The 22,668-nt window shown below is 47.0% G+C and overlaps 2 protein-coding genes across 20 annotated transcripts in view; one reads left to right on the top strand and one right to left on the bottom strand.

Annotated features, from left to right (window-relative positions):
* The window catches only part of LGI1 (leucine rich glioma inactivated 1), a 42,810-nt gene extending 35,710 nt beyond the window's left edge, over positions 1-7,100 (bottom strand). For 4 of the 8 annotated variants that reach the window (XM_089314732.1, XM_089314730.1, XM_002718517.6 and 1 more), the window contains exons 1-2: positions 6,476-7,081; positions 5,937-6,008 (exon numbers count right to left, since the gene is read on the bottom strand). In XM_089314732.1, the coding sequence (XP_089170858.1) occupies positions 5,937-6,008; positions 6,476-6,690 (287 nt within the window). In that variant the 5' untranslated portion in view covers positions 6,691-7,081. Of the gene's footprint in view, positions 1-5,936; positions 6,009-6,466 lie in introns of all 8 variants that reach the window. The other 4 variants (XM_089314731.1, XM_008270219.5, XM_089314729.1 and 1 more) reach the window with 2 other exon arrangements.
* Positions 7,101-7,208: 108 nt separating this feature from the next.
* Positions 7,209-22,668, top strand: part of LOC100347176 (protein FRA10AC1) — a 103,303-nt gene continuing 87,843 nt past the window's right edge. For 9 of the 12 annotated variants that reach the window (XR_011382359.2, XR_011382362.2, XM_070057593.2 and 6 more), the window contains exon 1: positions 7,209-7,348. Coding sequence is in view for 7 of the 12 variants with exons in the window: in XM_070057593.2 (XP_069913694.1) it covers positions 7,343-7,348 (6 nt within the window). In the remaining 5 variants the exon portion in view is untranslated. Of the gene's footprint in view, positions 7,349-7,584; positions 8,199-10,897; positions 11,491-22,668 lie in introns of those variants that run through there. The other 3 variants (XM_070057596.2, XM_070057595.2, XM_089314736.1) reach the window with 3 other exon arrangements.

Genomic DNA, 22,668 nt, shown 5'->3' on the forward strand with positions numbered 1-22,668 from the left:
TCACTTGGAACACAATGAGAAAGTTTGTCACGTGCATTCAAAGACAGGCAGAATATAATCTACCTTTGTAGAATCGTCACCAGCTCACAGCTGTCCTGTCACGATGGGGAGAGACAACAGGTCACGGCTGTTCATGTCCCTCACCAAGCCCAACACTACCTCTGGTACAATAGAACTCCAACATGTATCTGCTGAAACAGGGCGTTTCATTCCAGCTCCCAACTAGACAATAAACAGTCCTTGCTGTAGCTAAGCAAATACAAAGACAGCAAATGGACAGAATCTTTACGTTTATGAACATTTTTTTCCTTGCTAATTTTTTACTAACATTTCTCTTTGGTTGTCCTATCAGACTGGACAAAATGGAATTTTATGCTTCACAGGAGAGAACTAGCCAGTGTCTGCCTTCAGCCCAAGAACCTAGGAGGCCAATTGTTAAGTCAGGGTGGGAACAAGAGAGCCTGGAGCAGTAGGTCTTTGGAAGGGCTTAGAAGCTTTCTCTTTACAGTGCTAGACCTCTCTGTCGGAGAAGCTGGAAGCTGTAACTTCAAGGGCAAATATCTCATACATTTCTGTAGTTCAGGTCACTTCCCAGACCTCCACACCAGCGGTGCATGTGAAGTCAGGTAGGGTGTGCCAGACCCAAGACTGTGAACTTGACCGTGCCTGTCTACAGATAGGGACACAGAAGTCTTTGGTGGGAAGTCTGTGGAAGCATGGAGGGTAGTACAAAAGGCTTGTATATAGGAAGCAAGGTTCGGGGCTCGTAAGGTCCAGGTTCTGCCCCAGCACCATGGCTTCCTGATGGTCCCCCATGGTAGACACCAGGTAGCTACAGCACAAAGAGCTGTTGTAAAAAGCACGCAGTCCTAGAGAGATCAGTAAGGTCTACAGATGCCGAGGGAATAGGGGTCACAGAAGGAGACACTGGATGGAGGGTGTGTGTGTGTGTAAGAGAGAGAGGTCCATGTCACCCTTGATGTTTTTATTTGCCTGTGATAGCTCTGGGCAGATAGGAAAAGTCAAATGCTATTAACCACCAATGTTCAAACTTTCTCTGTTTCTAGGGAACCATTAAAGGCTTCCAAGCACAGGCTTGCCACGGGGTCAGCTGTGTGTCCAGGAGGTAAGGTGACGAGACAGGCGTCATGAGAACCGGAAGTGGGGCGCGTGGGGCTGGAGTTCCCGTGGTAGCAGCCTGTGAAAGCGAGAAGGGAGCCTCAGGAAGACACGGCGCTGGGTGCCGAGCAGGCTGCGGACACTAGGCGGTTTAAGGCAGACTCCTCCAACCGGAAGTGGACAGTGAGGGAGAAGGGGGAGCGACTCTTACAACTGAATACCTGAGGGGATGAAATCTGCTTTTAGAGGAAACATCTGTTGTACAGGTCTACCATGCACAGATACAAGAACGAATTCACTAAAAAGTCAGAAGTCAGACCCATGGGTCACGGGGGAACGTGTAAACAGCCAAGGTGATGGCACTTTTTTACTTTTCTACCTATAATGGGGACATCTTCTGGGCACAAACCAAACTTGCTCATCTCTGGCCAGTTAATTATTCCTCTAAAAGCCCTCATAGAAGATAGATCTGGGTTAAGTGGTCTGTGAAAACTGTTAAATTTTTCTTTCTTTTTTCTAATGCAAGGAAGACTAGGAAAAGGTGGTAATCACTGTGAAATATTATAGGCTGTGGAATTTTTTTCTGAAAAAGTAGTATTTTTTAAAAGGCTAAATGATAAAGCCTTAGTAAGGATGACTTATTATTTCTCTCATTCATGCTATTTATTTTTACTTTTTCTTTCTTTAAAAGATTTATTTACTTGAAAGGGAGATTTACAGAGAGAGAGAGAGGGAGAGAGAGAGAGATCTTCCACCTGCTGGCTCACTTCCCAAAGGGCCACAACAGCTGGGGCTGGGTCAGGCAAAGCCAGGAGCCTGGAACCCCATCCAGGACACCCATGTGGGTGGCAGGGACACAAGCACCTGGGCCACTCTCTGCTGTCTTCCTGGGCACATGAGCAGGAGCTGGATCAGAAGCAGAGCAACTGGGACTTGAACTGATGTTCATAGGGGATGTTGGAGTCATAGGCAGCAGATTAAGCCACTGTGCCACACCAGCCCCCATAGTCTTTCATTTCTTATTAACTATGCACTTATATGTTGATGGGGGATTTTTTTAATATGCTATTTGCTCCCCAGGAAGATCAGTTCTGTGCTTCAAACAAGACCAAATCTCCTTGGAGTAAATAGAACTTGATTTCAGGTCATATTGAATTCTCATATATAGTCGTAGGTTTTGCTGCTTTCACACTATGAAAAAGGACCCTGGAATCCACTCCTTGCAAGGGGAACTGTCCTAGGAGTGGCAGAGGTTGAGTTCATTAACATACGTTATAAACCTATGGCAGTGAGGCCACTATTCTCCTTGGAAATGTCAGTTACTTCTGCCAGGAGCCCGTGTCATTGGGGGTTTCCAGTTGCAGCGGAGAAGGAATTAGGGCTGTCACATGTGCAAACGCATCTCTTAAGATCGCATTCATTAAGTACCACTCCCTGCCACTAAAGCAAACTAGAACACATAATTGTTCTCACTGGTTACGTTTCAAAACTGGTCCTACGGAAAACATGAATAACTTGCTTGGGAAAGGCTTTTTCTTCCTATTGTTTGAAATCTTAAATGAGACTTTAAAAACATTCTGTACAACTAATCCAATGAGTTTTTATTGGATCGTTTTATTTTCCCTCTCCTCCCTACAGAGTGTGGCTTTTGGTTTTTCTTATTTGCCAACACAAGCTGCCAGCCACGGCCTCCCGGGATCTTTTCCCAAGCACTCCAGGTAACTCCCAGTCCTTGCACTGCATCTGTTTTCCTCACTGTCCCAGGCTGACATTTCCCAAAGTACCTCCCATCATGCCTCTGCAGAAGGCCCGAAAGAGCTGTGGGGCTGTAGCAGAGTCGTCAGATGAAGGCAAGTTATAGGAACAGGATGTTTCTCTTTCTGTTCCCAATAGCAGAGTAAGAAACCACTGTCTGTGCACCAATCAAACACCACTGGCTCTCAGTGGTGTCTCTTCCTGGGCTGTGAGGGGTCACACATGCTGCCGGACTTCGCTGCACACCCCAAGTAATGGCTGGTGTTATTTAGGCCTCAGCTGGTGGCCAAAAGCAGGCCCCTCAGTCTTCCTGTCCCAGTGGGAGGCTGGTCGCCTGTGTGGGGTTTCCAGGGCACTGGCTGGCCCCACTGCACGGCAGAACCCTACCTGTTTCTGGTTTTTTTTTTTTTTTTTTTTTGGACAGGCTGAGTTAGTGAGAGAGAGACAGAGAAAGGTCTTCCTTCCGTTGGTTCACCCCTCAAATGACCACTATGGCCGGCGCACTGCGCCGATCCGAAGCCAGGAGCCAGGTGATTCCTCCCAGTCTCCCATGCAGGTGCAAGGCCAAGCACTTGGGCCATCCTCCACTGCCTTCCCAGGCCACAGCAGAGAGCTGGACTGGAAGAGGAGCAACCAGGACAGTATCCGGTGCCCCAACAGGGACTAGAACCCGGTGTGCCGGCGCCGCAGGCAGAGGATTAGCCTAGTGAGCCATAGCGCCAGCCATGAACCCTACCTGTTTCTAATCGATGTGACCATGCAACTGTTGCGATCATGGCACAGTTCACATTCAGAGCCTTCCCATCTATCTCCTCCTCAGTGAAAATGAGCTTATTAGGTAAGCGCAGAGAAGGAGGCAGAGAACCCTGGGCAGGAAGGATGCAGAGCAAAGTCCTCAGGAGCAGGGTCCTGGAGCCTCCCAGACAAATTTGACCCCGACAATTCTGCATGACATCAGCCTGGTGCAAATGCACCCACCGAGGTTAGCCAGTGTGAGTTCACTGAGGTCGTATAGGGTAAGAATTACTCGCCTTTTTGTTATTTCTGAAACCTGAACTGCTTTTGGAAGTAAGGGCTGGAATGTTCCATAGGCACTCAGGGCATGGGACACGGGCATGGCACACACTCGGTGCGGGCTATTTAAAAACCAATCCCCTGGCTTCCCTCATGATTCTAAATGCGTGTAATCACATTCTGCAGCAGCAGCCGGTGACTATTTCTATAACACTGCCCTGCATCTGTGCTTGCTGTGGCTGGGCCCACCCAAAACACAAACAAACAGAGTGGAGATGTGGTAACCTATCTGGTTGATCAGACCAGACTTTCTGTGTCACAGCCAGCGTCCAGCTAGCGTCTGAGTGGTTGTGTGACTGTGACTTCTCCAGTTTTAAGGACTGATCTGTTTCTCTGTCCTAGGGGAGGAGAGTGTCTGAGCACATCAAAGGAATGCCTTTTAAATGAGCCATTTATTATTTAACAAACGAACATCATAAGCACAATTTGCCACTTTCTCAGATTCAGCAAATTCTTTCCCCCGTGGAAAGATCCCAGCAGAGAAACTTTGTCCCTGTCTGTATTAAAGAGTCTATCTTTGTTGGATTTGTTTGATGTGTTAACACTTTCTTTAATCACCCCACTGGCTATCAGTGGTAATTAATAAGGAATCATCTATGAATTGTTAATCACTTGAAGACATTAGCCGGTGGAAGGACATTAGCCAACATGGTTATATAATGTCAAAACACCTGATCAAGTTTGAGAATTCAGGGAAATAGTCAAACCAGTTCTGGGATTTCATGTAGACAAAACAACAGATTGAGTGACTTGTAGTTTTAACCTTTATGTAAATTTTTAAAATTCTGCTACTTATGAAATGTTACAGCATTTGCCATACCATATGTCAAATGTTTTATCTACCTACATCTGATTTGTCTCTGTAACAACCCTGCAAGATATGTATTATCCCCATTTTACAGATAAGGAGACTGAGGCTCAGTAAGATTAGTAATTTGCACAGACTATATGCCTAAGTTTGAATAAGTGGTGGGGTGAAATTTAAATGAAAACCTCTTGAGTTTCAGTCCCATGTTGTTTGTATATATAACCTCAAACAGCCAAAATGGCCAAGAAGGCAAGGAACAAACCAACAAGCAAAATCTTGGGTCCCAAATCATGCAGTTAGGATACCTCCAACTCAGTAGACCCCAATTGGCCCATTCTCCCTGGAGCCCTTCAGCTACAGCAAGTCTGTTGCCTATGACCCGAGCACAGAGACCTTTCAACCCCCATGCGCTAGGGCTCCGAGAACTGAACTCTGATTGCCAAACCCTACGCGTCAGAACAGATGAGCCGCGTTCCATGATGCCTGTGAAGAGATCGCATTTCTTAGTCAAATATTATCTTTTTGAATATTTTCAGGCATACACGGACTATGTGGCTCCCTTTTGGCCAACTCAAAACACACAGCCAAGTGTAATCCTTGGCGCTTTCCTATATTAATATTTTCTTTCCCTCCTTGTCAGGGGACTAGTTATAAATTAGATGAGAGCAGAAAACCATCCCTTGAGAGTTGCTGTGTCAAGGAATTACCTAGAAAGAAGCATGCTGTTGTTTTTCCTTTTTTCCCCCCACATGGTAAATCACACAGAGTAGCAGCCTGCCTCGGATCCCCTGAGACAACATCTTGAGTGCATATGTTATGCTGGGCTCTGTATTGACTAGTTCAGAAACTCCAGGATGAAATAACCAAAGTTCCCAAGTTAAAAATGAAAGTAAAAGAGTTGAATGGCATTGGGATCCTGGCTGTAACCTTCCAACAACTTCACAAATAGCCACGCACGCCCAGAGCATAACAGGTCAGCCAATTTACCATGGCAAGAATCAGCCTGCACCTGTGGTGTGAAGTCGCAAACCAACCCAGCTACCTCTCACTTTCCTGACACCCTCGTTTTTCTTCAGCAATAGAATCATATTTGACAAAATGGATAGAGAGAGCGCTTTACTAGAGGGCTTAGCCAGATATATGCCATATTAAAAATAGTCATGATATAAATATTTCTCACAAGAGCTGCAGCGATGGTGTGAATAAAAAACTCCCTTCTGAGATTTCAGTAAAACCAGATCTCACAAAGGATCTGAAAGAAAGCAAAAAAGAAAAAAACAAACAGACAGACACACACAAAGAGAAAGACACACACATACACACACACACACACAGAACAAACCTTATGTTAATCCGGTTTAGCATAACAGTCACTAGGTTGGCACTATTTTATGAAGTACTGTTTCCCTCCCCGGGGGAAGAGGAGAGATGAACCTGCCACAGGTTTCTCATCATAATGTTCAGGGTGGGGTGGAGGCAGTCTCTAAGCATGTTCAGTAGCAGCTAATAAATAAATTAAAAAAAAAAAACCTAAATGCAGCAAAATGTTAGCTCTGTCAAATGGCCAAGCGTGCAAGAGGAATCTCTCTCTCTCCTCTCTCCCTCTCTCTCTCTCTCTCTCTCTCTCCAAGCCCTTCCACCAAGCCATACAAAGCCCCCAATACACCAGCTGGAATTTTTCAATCGTAAATCAGATATGAAAATGCTTACGGGCCTTACAATGAGATAACATCAGGAGGAACGGTGCGTGGAATGGATCTGGCATTCTCACATAAAGCGTTATCTTTGGTACAAGTACACACAGCAGGGCATTTTGGCTTCGCTGGTTTCTTCCCCTCAGTCAGCAAAAGCGCAGATAAGAGACATAGGAAATAAGCAATTCTTTTCAGGGGGAGGCAGGCATTTCCCATCCTCTGGCTTCTTTCTGATTCCATGCAGTCGGAAAAATCTCCCCAAACATGAACAGGGCTTCTGGAATTCAGATGGTGATTGTCTTGCTCTACGACCAGGTCACACAGGAGTCCACCCTCTTGCGCTGCCTCTGGGTCTCTGCTTTTCAAAACGGGGACCTGCAGCTGATTCGTGAGCTGCTCCTCGCTCCAGCAACGCACTGCTCGGGGGAAGAGACCTGTGAGGTGCTGTGAGATGGGAGGAACCCGACTGCTGGAGGGAGAGAGCCGGCTTGCATCACCACGAAAACACTGAGCACAGAGCAGCCTTCGAAGGCAAAGTGATGTAACAGAAAATAAACAGCTTTCTGCTTGCACCGGGAGGCCCTTTAATTGTTACCAAAAATAGGACGGCATTATGTCTTATTAGTGAGTGGGTGGGCGAGTGGGTGGGAGCAGTCTTCTTGCATTGGATGTCGGCAATCTCAGAAACCTCTGGGAATTTGCTTTCCGCGTAGCAAACAACCTAGTAAGAAAAACCAGCCTCGGAGCCAGCCCTGGCTGGAAAAATGAACTTAAATGAAACTCCCTCTCCGCAGCATTCGGCTAAAACCTTGGGATCTCGTGCTGAGTCCACCTGGCTGATGCCAACGTTGAAAGACAAATAGGAACACATGGAGAACGTGACTTGCAGGGGATGAATGTGAGTAAATACTTTCCTGACACTTATCAGCTGGCACGAATTATTGATTTTCATAATCCTCTCCCTCCCCTACGTGTAAGCCATCACCTCCTTCCACGGGGAGGGAGGGAGGTAGAGGCGCGGAGCTCCTCTGTATGCAACCCCCCCTCCTCACTTCTCACACCCACTCTGCTTTGGCAGCCACACCAGAAGCTGGAAGGAGCTCCCTGCCAGCAGGAGGCAGCCAACCTTGGCTTCCTGGGGCTCTGGAAAGAGCCTGGCTCAGTCCAGGAGGCTGTGGATACGATGGGGAAAATGCTGGACTCAGAACTGGAGATCTGGCTTCGAGGTCCCGGCTGAGCCGAGAACTGGCTGAGCCTAGTCCCCTGGCTGGCAGAGGCAGAAGATGCGGGAGAGGCTCTGAGATTGTGATGGAAATTAACAGAAAGGCAGAGGCTGTGTGGCTGGGGAGGGTGATGCTGATGGTGTTGGTGCTGGTGACGGTGCTTGGAAGGAAGCTGCATCCTTGGAAAAGGACATGCATTTAGAGAAGCGAAAATCAAGAGACCCTGACCTTGGAGGGGGGTGATCTAGTCTGAGTGGATGAGAAGACCCTTAGGATGGCAGACACGAGACACCTGGCCTCTTACCTTGCTGAAGGTGGCCATCCTTCCACAGGCACAGCCAGGCCGGGATGTGAGCCCATGGTCCTTGCTCCTCCTGCCTCTGAGGCTGATCTTAAGAGGACTGATGGGCACAGGTATGCATTTGCCACAACCTCATGCTGCATGGGAGTGTGGTGCACTGTCATCTACCCTGCCCCTCTCACAGCTGGCCTCATGCTAACTTCACGCACGTGTCTGAGTCTCTGGTAAGTTCTGTCGGGGAAGGACAGTGAGAGTCGTGTTCCTTCTTGTGTTTCCTTACTGTCCATTTACCCAAGAAGATTGTGATCTCCAGAATGGTAGAGAGCTAGGGCCTGGGCAGAGTGCAACACACGAGCAGAGCGCCTACGCCAGCAGCGACAGAGGTACCATCTGTTCATGGTGGCCGCACACTCATCCGAATGAACTGCAAATGGCACCTCAGAGATGTAAGAAGGGGCCCTGGCCTAGTGGAGGAAAGTCAAGGGCCAGTTCCCTGAAGAAGCCGTGACTGAGCTGAGCTCCACTGGAAGGAGGGAGGGGAAGCAGGAGGCTGGCGAGAGTGTTCCAGGCGGGGAACAGCATGTGCAAAGTCCTGCTCCTGACCTGGGGATGGAGGGGACGCCTCTAGAGGCTTGGGCAGAGGAGTTCTCTCACCTGTTTTGTGTCTCAAAGGGACTTGTAGGTTGTTATCACGGGGCCAGTCTCTGAAGAGTCGTGAATGTATTTTACAGGTTTGCGTCGTTTTTTACAGAAAGGGAGAAACATCATAATGTGAGTCCAGAGAAGTAGTGCTTTCAAACTAGATTCTGCTGCTCCCTCGCTATCACGGGCCCCATGGAGGAGGGCATCTGTGGTGGTGATTTTAGGAACTGTGACCTCTGGGCAAGCCTCACTTGAAACAGTAAAAATACCACTGAAACGCTGGCCACAGTCAGAACTTTGTAGACGGAATTCTGCTCCAAGTGCACAGTGGAGACTTGCTCCATAAAATAATTATGGGGTGAGAATTTTATGGGGGATCCTTTTTATTCACAGAGTCACCCCCTAAATTAGCTGACTTGTGAATGCTGCATCTTGTAATTACAAAGTATAGACTGAGATGTTTTGGGGACCTCAGAGATCCTTGTGCATCACAGATAGGCACACTGGGCTACTGAGAGGGGACACAGAGAGATGGTGGCAGAGCCGTCACCCTGCACGGGAAACACTGTGGCAGAGACCTGGTTAAAATGACCAGTGTAGTCCAACAGGAAAACTCATGCCCTCTACTGTACTGTTGGATATATCAAATAACAGAGATGATTTTCAAATTTGAAAAAAAAATTTTATTTGAAAAGCAAAAAGAGAGAAGTTCACTCCCCCAAATGCCCACATTGGTTGGGGCTAGGCTAGGCCAAAGCCAGGAACCAGGAGCTCAATCTGGGTTTCCCACGTGGGGGGGCATCCATCACCTTCTGCCTCTCTGGGTACTTATTAGCAAGAAGCTGGGATTGAGGGTGGAGTGGGACTTGAACCCAGGCAAGCTGGTATGGATGCAGGCTTCCCAAGTGGAGTCTTAACCACAAGACCAAATGTCTACCTCATATCAAGATTGTTTGATCAGCCTTTAGCTGTGTGCTATGTAGATGCAGTCCAAGAAGGGGTGAGCAGTTGTCACTTTTTAAAAAATCATCATACTTTTTTTAAAAAAAAAGATTGTTTTTAAAATTTGCTTGAAAGGCGGAGTTAGAGAGAAAGAGAGAGAGCGAGAGAGAGAGAACCACAACAGCCATGGCTGAGCCAGGATGAAGCAGAGCCTGGAATTCCATCAGACTCTCCCATGTGGGTACAGGGACCCAAACACTTGCCCCATCTCCCACTGCTTTCCCAGGCACATTAGCAGGGAGCTGGATTGGAAGTGGAGGAGCCGGGACTGGAACCTGTGCCCATATGGGATGCTAGTATTGCAGGCACAATGCCGGATCCCATGTTTCACTCTTGACTTGGTAAAGCTGGGAGGGCAAATGAATAAGGGAAAGAAATCATGCCCATACGGCTTGCTTTGCAGCTGAGCTGTGGTTCAGCTGGTCAGTTCAAGTGGAAAAAAGGACTTTGGGGTGCAGAGGCTGGGGTGGAAGGACTGGTCTCTCAGGTCAAATTACAATGGGCATTCTGAAAAGACAGTAACTTTTTCTTTCTCTATGGCATTTAAAGCCCAGACTTGAATTCTTTATTCAATCAAAACACCCACTAAGATCAGGCAAAAGTTTAACTATATAATGTGGGGTGCTGATGGCCTATTGGGGCCCCAGAAACTTCTTTCTGGCTTCAGGATTTGTTCTGAGGAGGGTGCTCAGGGGACAGGGGACAGGTTACTATGTGCAGGTCTTGAGAGGCCCTGGGAGGAGGCTGTGGCTGGGAAGGCCCAGGGGAGCATGCCAGGGCCGTGGGAGGTGGGAGGGTGGGGACTGAGGGCTTTCCCCCCAACTCCGAGGCTGTTAGATAGGTTTGGTGGTGCACCTGCGGATTATGGTAGAGGCCTCGGGACAGCAGCCTAGAAAGGATGAAAGCCCAGCTGGAAGGAGGCCCAGGGCCGCTCAGAGGCCCTGCTGAGCTTTGGAGGAGCAGCTGAGTAGCAGCCAGGGCTGGCTCTGCACTCTGCCAGCCGTGTGACCGCAGGCCTGCTTCGCCTTCTAAGCCCCGCTTTTCTCCTCTGTAAAGTGAAGAGAGTGGTGACGGTACGCATCACATAGAGCTGTTGAAAGAATGAAGCAACAGAATGGGTCTAACACAGGAAAAAAAAAGTCTTCCTCCCCCTCCTCTCCCCTCCCGTCCCCTTCCCTCCCTCCCCTTCTCTCCCCTCCCCTCCTTCTCCGCTCCCCCTCCCCCTCCCCCTCTACTTTCTCCCTCTCCTCCCTCTCCCCCTCCTTCACCATCATTGTGGTTCCAACAGGACTTGAATTCTGAACGTGTGACTCCTGGTGCCTGGGGAGCAACACTCTCCAATAAAAACAAGGTTAAGCTGAAGTCTGAGTTTACTCTAGGAAGCAGGCGTCTCTGGGCAGATGACAGCTTGGCGTCGCCACCAGAAGGAGCGAGTGCACCCTGAGAAAGAGCAACTTTGCCAGCAGGGGCCGGAGTGAGAGCACTGGGCTTGGCCTGAGGACAAGAAGAAGAGGAAGGCTGTGAATAGAGGATGGAGATGTCTTTCAGCCCACTGCTCGTGATGGTGGATAAGTTGGAGGGGGATTAGAGAGAGGGCTCTACCTTGAGAGGGGGTTCTCTCTAGTTATTGGGTACTGTTGCATGTGTCTACCCCTGTGAAGAGCAAGGCACAGGAGCTGCTGGGAAGATGTGATAAACAGTGTCCCCAAGCAGGCTCATGGCCCAGACATCACCAAAGTCACAGGAATTCTTTTCCCAGGAGCAGCTCAGCCTTGGTGGCCCAGCGATAGTGACAGTGATGGCCCTGCGGACCTCAGAGGAACTGGCCAATGTTCCCAGCGGGGAGTGAGAGCAGAAGAGGAGGAGGAGGAGGTATGTGGGTACAATGTCTGGGAGCATGGGTGTGATGTGTCCAGGACACCCTCAGAAAGACAGGAAGAGAGGCTTTGTGGGGAAGGTGCCAGCGGTTCTCGAAGAGCCGAGGAAAGCAGGGAGAGAGGAACAGCCTGTGCTGTGGTCCTGGTTCCAGTTTTCCCCCGCAGGCTGGTGTGGCCTAGGAAACACACATTGTGCAAGTAAACAAATCATTATTAGAAGTCTTAAAAGACCCAGTGTAGCCTTGCCTCCTATTACAAACACGCAGACATGCAAATTAGTGTCATTGCAGGCAGTTTTCTCAATAAATCAGGATTTTTTTAAAAATTTTTTATTTGTTTGAGATGCAAAGAGATAGAAAGAGAGCTCCCATCTACTGGCTCACTCCCCAAATGCCTGCAATGGTGAGAGTTGGGCCAGGCCATAGCCAGGAGCCAGGAACTCTCTCGGGTCTCCCACGTGGGTGGCAAGAAGCCAAGAACCTGAGCCACCATTGCTACCTCCCAGGGTCTGCACTGGCCGGAAGCTGGAATCAGGCGCTGGAGTCAGGCCTGGAAACCAGGCACTCTCTAGGGAACTCAGGTGTCTTAACTAGCATCCTGACTGCTTGCTAGCCCAAACACCCACCCCTGGAGCAGGGTTTGTGAAACTAGTAAGTGCAAGAGTGGGTCAGGGGTCAATCTACTGGGTACAAGCACAGTTTTAAACGTGAAGTACTGGGCCGGTGCCGCAGCTCAATAGGCTAATCCTCCGCCTGTGGCGCCAGCACATTGGGTTCTAGTCCCGGTCGGGGCGCTGGATTCTGTCCCGGTTGCCCTTCTTCTAGGGCAGCTCTCTGCTGTGGCCCAGGAGTCCAGTGGAGGATGGCCCAAGTCCTTGGGTCCTGCACCCATGGGAGACCAGGAGAAGCACCTGGCTCCTGCCATCGGATCAGCAAGGTGTGCCGGCCGCAGCACGCTGGTCGTGGCGGCTATTGGAAGGTGAACAAACGACAAAGGAAGATCTTTCTCTCTGTCTCTCTCACTGACCACTTTGCCTGTCAAAAAAATTTTTTTTTTAAAAATGTGAAGTACTTGGGGGGCCGGCGCTGTGGCGCAGTGGGTTAATGCCTGAAGTGCTGGCACCCTATGTGGGTGCCAGTTTGAGTCCTGGCAGCTCTACTTCTGATTCAGCTCTCTGCTATGACCTGGGAAAGCAGTGGAAGATGGCCCAAGTCTTTGGCTGTTATGGTCATCTGGAGTGAACCAGTGGAAGGAAGACTCTCTCTCTGCCTCTGCCTCTGCCTCTCTGTAACTCTGCCTTCCAAATAAATAAATAAATCTTTTTAAAAAAATGAAGTGCTTGTGAAGTACTTTTGAATGAATACAAAATTGGAGTTCTTGAACCCATGTGGGTAACTGTGTCTTTGTGTAGCCTTTATTTCCATTCATCTTGTGTGTGCGTGCATGGGTGCATGGTTGTGGTTGTGGCTGTGGTATAAATTGTGTCTTTATAATTGATTTATAACCCTCACCCCACCAAAGGGAGACACATTGGAAGCTGCTAAAGACCCCTGCCTAGGAGTCCGCAAAATGACAGAAAAATGGTCCCGATTCCTATAACCATCACCTGCTGATCGAAAGCAGCATTTAGATCTGTTGGAATATTGTTTCTGTTATTTAGTATCTGTGTAAGCTTGGGCAAGTTGTCCAGCAGCTCTGTGTCTCGTCTGCCACGTTGATAAAGTAGACGCCCTAATGCCAGCTTTGCCTTGTTGCTGTTAGGTTTAGTAATCGTGCATATGGAAGTTGTCTCACAAAGAAGGCACTCCACTACTGACAGTTCCAAAGAATTCACTGGGAAGGGCAGTGAGCAGAGGGCCAGATCTTTAAGATTACATAGAAGTAGCTGTCACTTAGGAGCCTTTTGGGTGACAACATAAGCATAAAAGGACCTGTTGTCATGGTGATGGAGTGACACCCCCCCCCCCCCCCCCAGAATCCAAGGAAAGGTTAAACAAGCTTTAGAAATGCAGGAACTTGAGAGTGTGGGCATCCAGGTGGCTGGAGCTAAGGGATATGAATGCTCAGAGAATCCTCTACACCCAGTTCTGATCTCTTTGTTCTTCCCCAAAGGACAGAGAGTTTGATGGACTGAGCTTCGGTCAGGTGCCTACCCATTCACTATGGGAAAGCAGGGCACCCTGACTTGTGATCCCACCAGAGTGCATGGGATGGGAGAGGAATGGTTCCCCCAAGGAAAGTTTAGTGCTGCTGCCAGAAGCAGAGAGAGTGGATGCGATAATATAGCCCAGGCGTCCTGACTCTGATGTCTGCAGTATTAAACATTGTTAGACATTGCCTCCCTCAGGGCTCTGTGGAGTATTGGATATTGTGTGCCTCTTCAGAGGCCAATAGCGCCTCCCTGGCTGGGCAGTGCTATTGTACTACAACTCCCAGCATGCAACCAGACTGGTTATAAGCTTAACCCCTTCTTTGCCAAATTTCCCTTACTGTCTTGGGTCAAATAATCTGTAATGGCAAAATCCAGTCTCCCTAAAGGATAATTAAGTGATTGTGGCATTAATGTAGATGCAAATGGCAGTAGACAGCAGAGAGGATATGATTTAGGTTAAAATATTCTCCACATTTTTGGCGTGCAAAGGAAAACATTGGAGATTACCATGGAAAATATTTTTTAAATATTTATTTATTTGTTTGGAAGGCCGAGGGTTGGCGGGGAGACACAGAGAAAGAGAGATCTTCCATCTGCTGGTTCACTCCACAAATGGTTGCAACAGCCATGTCCAGGCCACGCCTAAGCAGGAGTCAGGAATTGCATCCTGGTCTCCCACGTGGGTGGCAGGGTGTAAGCCCATTGCCTTCCCAGGTGCATTGGCAATGAGTTGGTTGGGAAGCATAGCAGTTAGGGTCTAGTGCTCTGGCATAGGATGCCAGCATCAAAAGTGGTGGTTTAACCTGCTGTGTCATAATGCCAGCCTGGAAAAGATTTTTTTAAACTTAAAAATATGTACTATGAAAACATCAATAAGAGTATTACAGTACCCATTCTCAAACTTAGATCCACCTTAGAATCACCCAAGGAATGAAAAGTGAATACTGATGCCTAGGTTATCTTCCTAGAGGTTCTGATTTATTTGATCTGGGGTGAGTTTTTTTTTGTTTTTTTTTGTTTTTTGTTTGTTTGTTTTTTGTTTTTTTAATCTTCTTTTATCTGGAAGACAAAGGTAGAGAGAATGAGTTCTTCCATTTGCTGGTTCACTCCTCAAATGGCCACATTGGTCAAGGATAGACTAGGCCAAAGCCAGGAGCCTGGAACTTCTTCAGGGTCTCCCATGTGGATGGTAGGGGCCAAGGACTTGGGTCATCTCCTGCTGCTTTCCCAGGGTGGTGGGGAGCAACATTAGGGAGCTGAAAGGAAAGTGGAACAGCCGGGACTTGAACTGGCGCTCACCTTTCCACTCGTTGTTTAATGGGAAGCGTTGGCTCTGACAGTACTGGGCAGGGCATGGAAGTGTCGGGGAGCCCTCCATGAGGAGTGACCGTCTTCCAGGCAGGGAGAAGGAGGGCCAGGGAATCAGGAGGATGTCAACCCCGCTGTATCAAAATCCAAAACCCATCATAGAGTGAAACAGGCGAATGGGAAGAAAAGCAGCCGAGTCTACTTAACCAAAAAAAATCTCTACTTAACCAAAAAAAATTGTGGAAGAACCCACAATTTACTTACCTTTCCATTTCCTTGACTGAGTGATTTTGACCCCCCAAAAAATAGCTAATATGGTTTTGTAAAAGAAAAATTTAGAGGTATGAGCTGGTCTTTTCCTTTCCTCTTAAGAATAAACTTTGTTTTATTTTTCTTACCAAATCAGGCAGAATTTATGCATTTGAATACCTACCTTCAGTTGAACTGAATTACCTGGAGATTGGAGGTTATTCCTTTTTTTTTTTTTTTAACTTTTATTTAATGAATATAAATTTCCAAAGTACGGCTTATGGATTACAATGGCTTCCCCCCCATACCGTCCCTCCCACCCACAACCCTCCCCTTTCCCACTCCCTCTCCCCTTCCATTCACATCAAGATTCATTTTCGATTCACTTAATATACAGAAGATCAGTTTAGCATACATTAAGTAAAGATTTCAACAGTTTGCTCCCACACAGAAACAAGTGAGAGTCAAGTTGGGAATTGATAATTTCTTTTTTTTTTTTTTTTTTTTTTTTACAGAAGATCAGTTTAGTATACATTAAGTAAAGATTTCAACAGTTTGCACCTCCATAGAAACACAAAGTGAAATATACTGTTTGAGTACTCGTTATAGCATTAAATCTCAATGTACAGCACATTAAGGACAGAGATCCTACATGAGGAGTAAGTGCACAGTGACTCCTGTTGTTGACTTTACAAATTGACACTCCTGTTTATGGCATCAGTAATCTCCCTATGCTCCAGTCATGAATTTCCAAGGCTATGGAAGCCTTTTGAGTTTTCCGACTCTTATCTTGTTTAGACAAGGTCATAGTCAAAGTGGAGGTTCTCTCCTCCCTTCAGAGAAAGGTACCTCCTTCTTTGAAGACCCGTTCTTTCCACTGAGATCTCACTCACAGAGATCTTTCATTTAGGGTTTTTTTTTTTTTTTTTTTTTTTTTTTTTTTTTGCCAGAGTGTCTTGGCTTTCCATGCCTGAAATACTCTCTTGGGCTTTTCAGCCAGATTGGAATGCCTTTAGGGTTGATTCTGAGGCCAGAGTGCTGTTTAGGACATCTGCCATTCTATGAGTCTGCTGTGTATCTCACTTCCCATGTTGGATCACTCTCCCCTTTATTTATTCTATCGGTTAGTATTAGCAGGTACTAGACTTGTTTATGTGCTCCCTTTGACTCTTAGTCCTTTCATTATGATCCATTGTGAACTGAGATTGATCACTGGGACTAGTGAGATGGCATTGGTACATGCCACCTTGATGGAATTAAATTGGAGTCCCCTGGTATGTTTCTAACTCTACCATTTGGGGCAAGTCAGCTTGAGCATGTCCAGAATTGTACGTCTCTTCCCTCTCTTATTCCCACTCTTATGTTTAACAGGGATCACATTTCAGTTAAATTTCAACACTTAAGAATAACTGTGTATTAATTACAGAATTAAACCAGTCATATTAAGTAGAACAGACCAAAAAAAAACTACTAAGAGGGATAATGTATTAAGTTGTTCATTAACAGTCAGGGCTATGCTGATCAAGTCACCGTTTCTCATAATGTCCATTTCACTTCAACAGGTTTCCTTTTTGGTGTTCAGTCAGTTGTCACCAATCAGGGAGAACATATGGTATTTGTCCCTTTGGGACTGGCTTATTTCACTCAGCATGATGTGTTCCAGATTCCTCCATTTTGTTGCAAATGACTGGAATTCGTTGTTTCTTACTGCGGTATAGTATTCTAAAGAGTACATATCCCATAATTTCTTTATCCATTCTACCGTTGATGGGCATTTAGGTTGGTTCCAGGTCTTGGCTATTGTGAATTGAGCTGCAATAAACATTAGGGTGCAGGTCGCTTTTTTGTTTGCCAATTTAAATTCCTTTGGGTAAATTCCAAGGAGTGGGATGGCTGGGTCGAACGGTAGGGTTGTATTCAGGTTTCTGAGGAATCTCCAGACTGACTTCCATAGTGGCTTGACCAGTTTGCATTCCCACCAACAGTGGGTTAGTGTCCCTTTTTCCCCACATCCTCGCCAGCATCTGTTGTTGGTGGATTTCTGTATGTGAGCCATTCTAACCGGGGTGAGGTGAAACCTCATTGTGCTTTTGATTTGCATTTCCCTGATTGCTAGTGATCTTGAACATTTTTTCATGTGCCTGTTGGCCATTTGGATTTCCTCTTTTGCAAAATGTCTATTGAAGTCCTTGGCCCATCTCTTAAGTGGGTTGTTGGTTTTGTTTTTGTGGAGTTTCTTGATCTCTTTGTAGATTCTGGTTATTAACCCTTTATCTGTTGCATAGTTTGCAAATATTTTTTCCCATTCTGTCGGTTGTCTCTTCACTCTCCTGACTGTTTCTTTTGCAGTACAGAAACTTCTCAATTTGATGCAATCCCAATAGTTGATTTTGGCTTTGACTGCCTGTGCCTCCCGGGTCTTTTCCAGAAATTCTTTGCCTGTGCCAATATCTTGAAGGGTTTCTCCAATGTTCTCTAATAACTTAATGGTGTCAGGACGTAGATTTAGGTCTTTAATCCACGTTGAGTGAATTTTTGTGTAAGGTGTAAGGTAGGGGTCTTGCTTCATGCTTCTGCACGTGGAAATCCAGTTTTCCCAGCACCATTTATTGAATAGACTGTCCTTGCTCCAGGAATTGGTTTTAGATCCTTGATCAAATTTGAGTTGGCTGTAGATGTTTGGGTTGATTTCTGGTGTTTCAATTCTGCTCCATTGGTCTATCCATCTGTTTCTGTACCAGTACCATGCTGTTTTGATTACAGCTGCCCTGTAGTATGTCCTGAAATCTGGTATTGAGATGCCTCCGGCTTTGTTTTTGTTGTACAAGATTGCTTTAGCTATTCGAGGTCTCTTGTGCCTCCATATGAATTTCAGCATCATTTTTTCTAGATCTGAGAAGAATATCTTTGGTATCCTGATTGGAATTGCATTGAATCTATAAATTGCTTTTGGGAGAATGGACATTTTGATGATGTTGATTCTTCTAATCCATGAGCATGGAAGATTTTTCCATTGGAGGTTATTCCTTCTTTTTTTTTTTTTTTTTTTTTTTTTTTTTTTTTTTTTTTTTTTGACAGGCAGAGTGGACAGTGAGAGAGAGAGACAGAGAGAAAGGTCTTCCTTTGCCGTTGGTTCACCCTCCAATGACCACCGCGGCCGGCCCACCGCGCTGATCCGATGGCAGGAGCCAGACTTATCCTGGTCTCCCATGGGATGCAGGGCCCAAGCACTTGGGCCATCCTCCACTGCACTCCTGGCCACAGCAGAGAGCTGGCCTGGAAGAGGGGCAACCGGGACAGAATCCGGCGCCCCGACCAGGACTAGAACCCGGTGTGCCGGCGCCGCTAGGCGGAGGATTAGCCTAGTGAGCCGCGGCGCCGGCCGGTTATTCCTTATTTCTCCAAAGAGTCCCTTTGCATACATGCTGGTCAGGAGCAATTGAACCACCGCTGCTTTCTTTCCCTGGTTCAGTTCCCAGGGAAGGAAAATAACGTAACTAACTGATGATGACAATGAGTACAATAGTGGCAACTAGTAACACGCCAGACACTGCTATAGAGTTGTCACCCCATTTAATTATCATAATAATTTGGTTATTACTGGTCTCCAATTTTTAAATGAGGGAATTGAGGCACAGAGAGGGTAGGCAACTTGCCCAAGATAAGAATTTGAGCTGGCCGCCGCGGCTCAATAGGCTAATCCTCCACCTGCGGCGCCGGCACACTGGGTTCTAGTCCCGGTTGGGGCACCGGATTCTGTCCCGGTTGCCCCTCTTCCAGGCCAGCTCTCTGCTGTGGCCAGGGAGTGCAGTGGAGGATGGCCCAAGTGCTTGGGCCCTGCACCCCATGGGAGACCAGGAGAAGCACCTGGTTCCTGCCATCGGATCAGTGCGGTGCGCCGGCCACAGCGGCCATTGGAGGATGAACCAACGGCAAAGGAAGACCTTTCTCTCTGTCTCTCTCTCACTGTCCACTCTGCCTGTCAAAAAAAAAAAAAAAAAAAAAAAAAAAAGAATTTGAGCTGGCTTAAAACCGAGGCATTCTTGGCCGGCAACGTGGCTCACTAGGCTAATCCTCCACCTGTGGTGCCGGCACTCAGGGTTCTAGTCCCGGTTGGGGTGCCGGATTCTGTCCCAGTTGCTCCTTTTCCAGTCCAGCTCTCTGCTGTGGCCCAGGAAGGCAGTGGAGGATGGCCCAAGTGCTTGGGCCCTGCACCCGCATGGGAGACCAGGAGGAAGCACCTGGCTCCTGGCTTCAGATCAGCGCAGCGCACCAGCCATAGTGGCCTTTTGGGGAGTGAACCGATAGCTGTGTGAGTGGTGCCGGGCCCCTGTCCTGGTCTGGTTTCGTGATCAGGATGACCCTTGGAAAAGCAGTGGCCTATAGGCAGGCTGGATCTGGGATGTGGAGGAAAGAGAATGAGCCATGGGCTGGTTCTGCCATGGATGAGCTGTGTGACCCTGGGCACAACTCTTAATATCTAGGCTCTGGTTTGCAAAGGACATTCTTGGCCTAGAGGATCTCTGAAGATCCTATTCGTGTTAACTGGCCCTGCTAGCATCCTATTGAGGAGTGATTATCCGAAAGGCAAGGCAAGTGTTGAGTGGGTTCTTGCACATCCAAAACTGAGTAGCAAGTAGCTGTCTGGGTGTGCTGAGGACACACGTGAGACCCCACTGCCTCCTGCCTCATCATGTGCTGTATACCTGAAGCTGGTGAGTGGATAAACCTCATTTGTAGCTATTCCTAGATGCTCAAGGAACATTTCAAAGAAGGAAGGAATGATTATTTAAGGAAGAGAGTATCATAGAAGTCGCTGGGGTGGACAAGGTAGGGAAGAGGGTAAGGACTTCTCATTGCTTTGATCCCAGAACCCCATTAGATGCTGTAGATCCTGGCAGTCCAGCCTTCTTGGGAGTTGCTCAGGAATACATAAGGGCCTTTCCTTTGTCACCCTGGCTAGGAAGTGGCACTTGGATTGGTCAGACTGGAAATGCTAGCATCCTGCCACCCTTGGGACCCTCGCACTCAGTGAAAACTTACCTGCCCCGAATGTCCTGAGACTCCACTGAGAAGGCGTAAAGGACGCTCTCACGTTGGCGAACACAAGCCCTGTGTGCATTTTTCTGAACATTAATCAATAATCCATTAACCCCTAAGGCAGATACAAACCCCATTGAGAGAGAGACCTTCTGATGAGGACTATGGAGGGGCTGTGAGTTTTATTTCCTTGGGCCTCAATTTCTCCATTTTTATAGCATCAACATTCTATAACTCCCTCATTTCTCTCCCCTAGTAAAGAGAAATACCTTGTAAAGATAGAGGCTGGGAAAAAATTTGTTTATCTCATTTTGTGTATGGTAGATACGAGTGCAGGTATGGCTAACCAAAATGCAAAGGGTAAAGTTTAAACCAAAATGTATACAGAATCAAATGATCCCAGAATATTTTTTAATAAATTTTAATTTTATTCACTTGTTGTCTTATTTGAAATCTTCATCTGTAGGTTCACTCCCCAAATGCCTGCAACAGCCAAGGCTAGGCCAGACTGAAGCCAGGAACTCAGAACTCAAACCGTGCCTGCCACACGGCTGGTAGGGACTCAAGAACTTAAACCCTCATCTGCTGCTTCCAAGAGTGTGCATAAGCAGGGATCCAAAATGGAGGAGCTGGGGCTCAAACCAGGCACTCCAATATGGGATGCAGGCTTCCCAAGTGCTGCCTTCACTGCTGAACCAAATGCCTGGCCCAAGTTTTTTTTTCCTTTTAAAAGATTTATTTATTTATTTATTTATTTATTTATTTATTTGAAAGACACACACACAGAGAGAGAGAGAGAGAGAGAGAGGTCTTCCATTTGTTGGTTCACTCCCCAAATGATTGTAATGTCTGGGACTGGGTCAGGTCGAAGCCAGGAGCCATGAGCTTCATCCAGGTCTCTCACATGGTTGGCAGGGGCCCAAGCACTTGGGCCATCCTCCACTGCCTTCCCAGGCACGTTAGCAGGAAGCTGGATTGAAAGCAGAGCAGCTTGGACTTGAACTGGTGCTCCAGTGTGGGACGCTGGTGTCACCAGTGATGGCTTTACCTAGTGTGCCACATTGCAGGCCCCTCTGCAAGTGTTTTTCATCAAGAATGATTTTTAGCTAGTTAGCATTTTATCTAGAAATATATTTAAAATTCAGAATTAAGCACCAAAAATTCAAGCAAGGTCAAGGTAGTTGAGCCTGGACTTGAATAGAAGTCTATTCAAAAAGAAGGTTTGTTAGGGACTAAAACAAGGATAATTAAACAAAAAATCAGTTTTGGGTGGTACTAAGGAAAAGCAGTGGCTCTAAAAGGTATTCCTAGAGGTGGGCTTGGTTCTGGAATATAAAATTGAAAAAATGATTACTCTTCTTTTCTTCTTCTACTTTATGCCTGAATCACTCCCAAAATAATTCTTGGCAGTCATTAAAGAAAAAAAAAAAAAAGGATACTCCTTAATTCTTTCAAGACCATTAAATGCTTCTTTTATTTTTTATTTTGTCTTTTTTTTTTTTTTTTTTTTGGTTTAAATTCTGAAACTAAAAGGAAAACCATACAACCAGATTGATCATCTTTGGAAACTTGAACTTCATGATACTGGATTTGAGGCTTTTGGCTTTTGTCTTATCCCTTCAGAAGGGTTCTGTTTTGTTTGGCTTGGCTTCATTCTCTCATTCTGGAAGAACTAAGAGCTTGCCTTTGCTGCCCGTGACTTGTGGCCTGTATTATACCCATTAATTTTGGAAAGAATGATGACCCAAGAAGCTAGGAATTTGACCCCAGAAAATAGCAAAGAAATGTCAGAAGTGGTTATGAGCATGGGATTAACATCTTCTGGGTCCAGGGCTGAGTAGGGTGGGAACCAGGGGGAAGCACCCAGCATCTGTCCCAGCCCCACAGCTGGCCCCACTCGCCACACAGCCCCAAACACTCCCAGTTGTGGAGCGATGACATGGAGGAACCGATGACATGGAGGAACTGAGATTTGCTGGGCCTCCCTGGTATTGACTGGATCGATCTTTTCATAGCATCCTCACTGTACAGAAGCTTACAGAGCGTATGTTTCCAGGATCTGTTATCAGATGAGTCTGTTTTTGATGTGTGTAAAACGATAGGCAGTTGTAGAGGCTTCCCTGGGTGAAGCAAGTGTTATGTAAAATGTCTATAGAGTATGGTTTGCTTATAGGACGTTTGGGCAAGGAACTGACAGGCTGGCCCTAGCCTGGCTCCAGAGGCTCATCCCAGCCCAGTGGGATGCCCTGGGTTTGCTGTTCAGCAGCTGAGTGACCTTGGGCAAGTGTTTATGGGTTCTCCTCCACAGGGTCTCAGAGGCAGCATGGAGACCACACTGGTGCTTCTCCACAGGCTGCCTTGAAGAGGTAAGAAAGAGCTCCGCACACAGTACCTTCGTGTCAGCTCGGCCTGCGAGCTCCGCAC

The sequence above is a fragment of the Oryctolagus cuniculus genome, chromosome 15, assembly GCF_051225735.1.
Source record: "Oryctolagus cuniculus isolate XC-2025 breed Fujian yellow rabbit chromosome 15, ASM5122573v1, whole genome shotgun sequence".
Classification (NCBI taxonomy): domain Eukaryota; kingdom Metazoa; phylum Chordata; class Mammalia; order Lagomorpha; family Leporidae; genus Oryctolagus; species Oryctolagus cuniculus.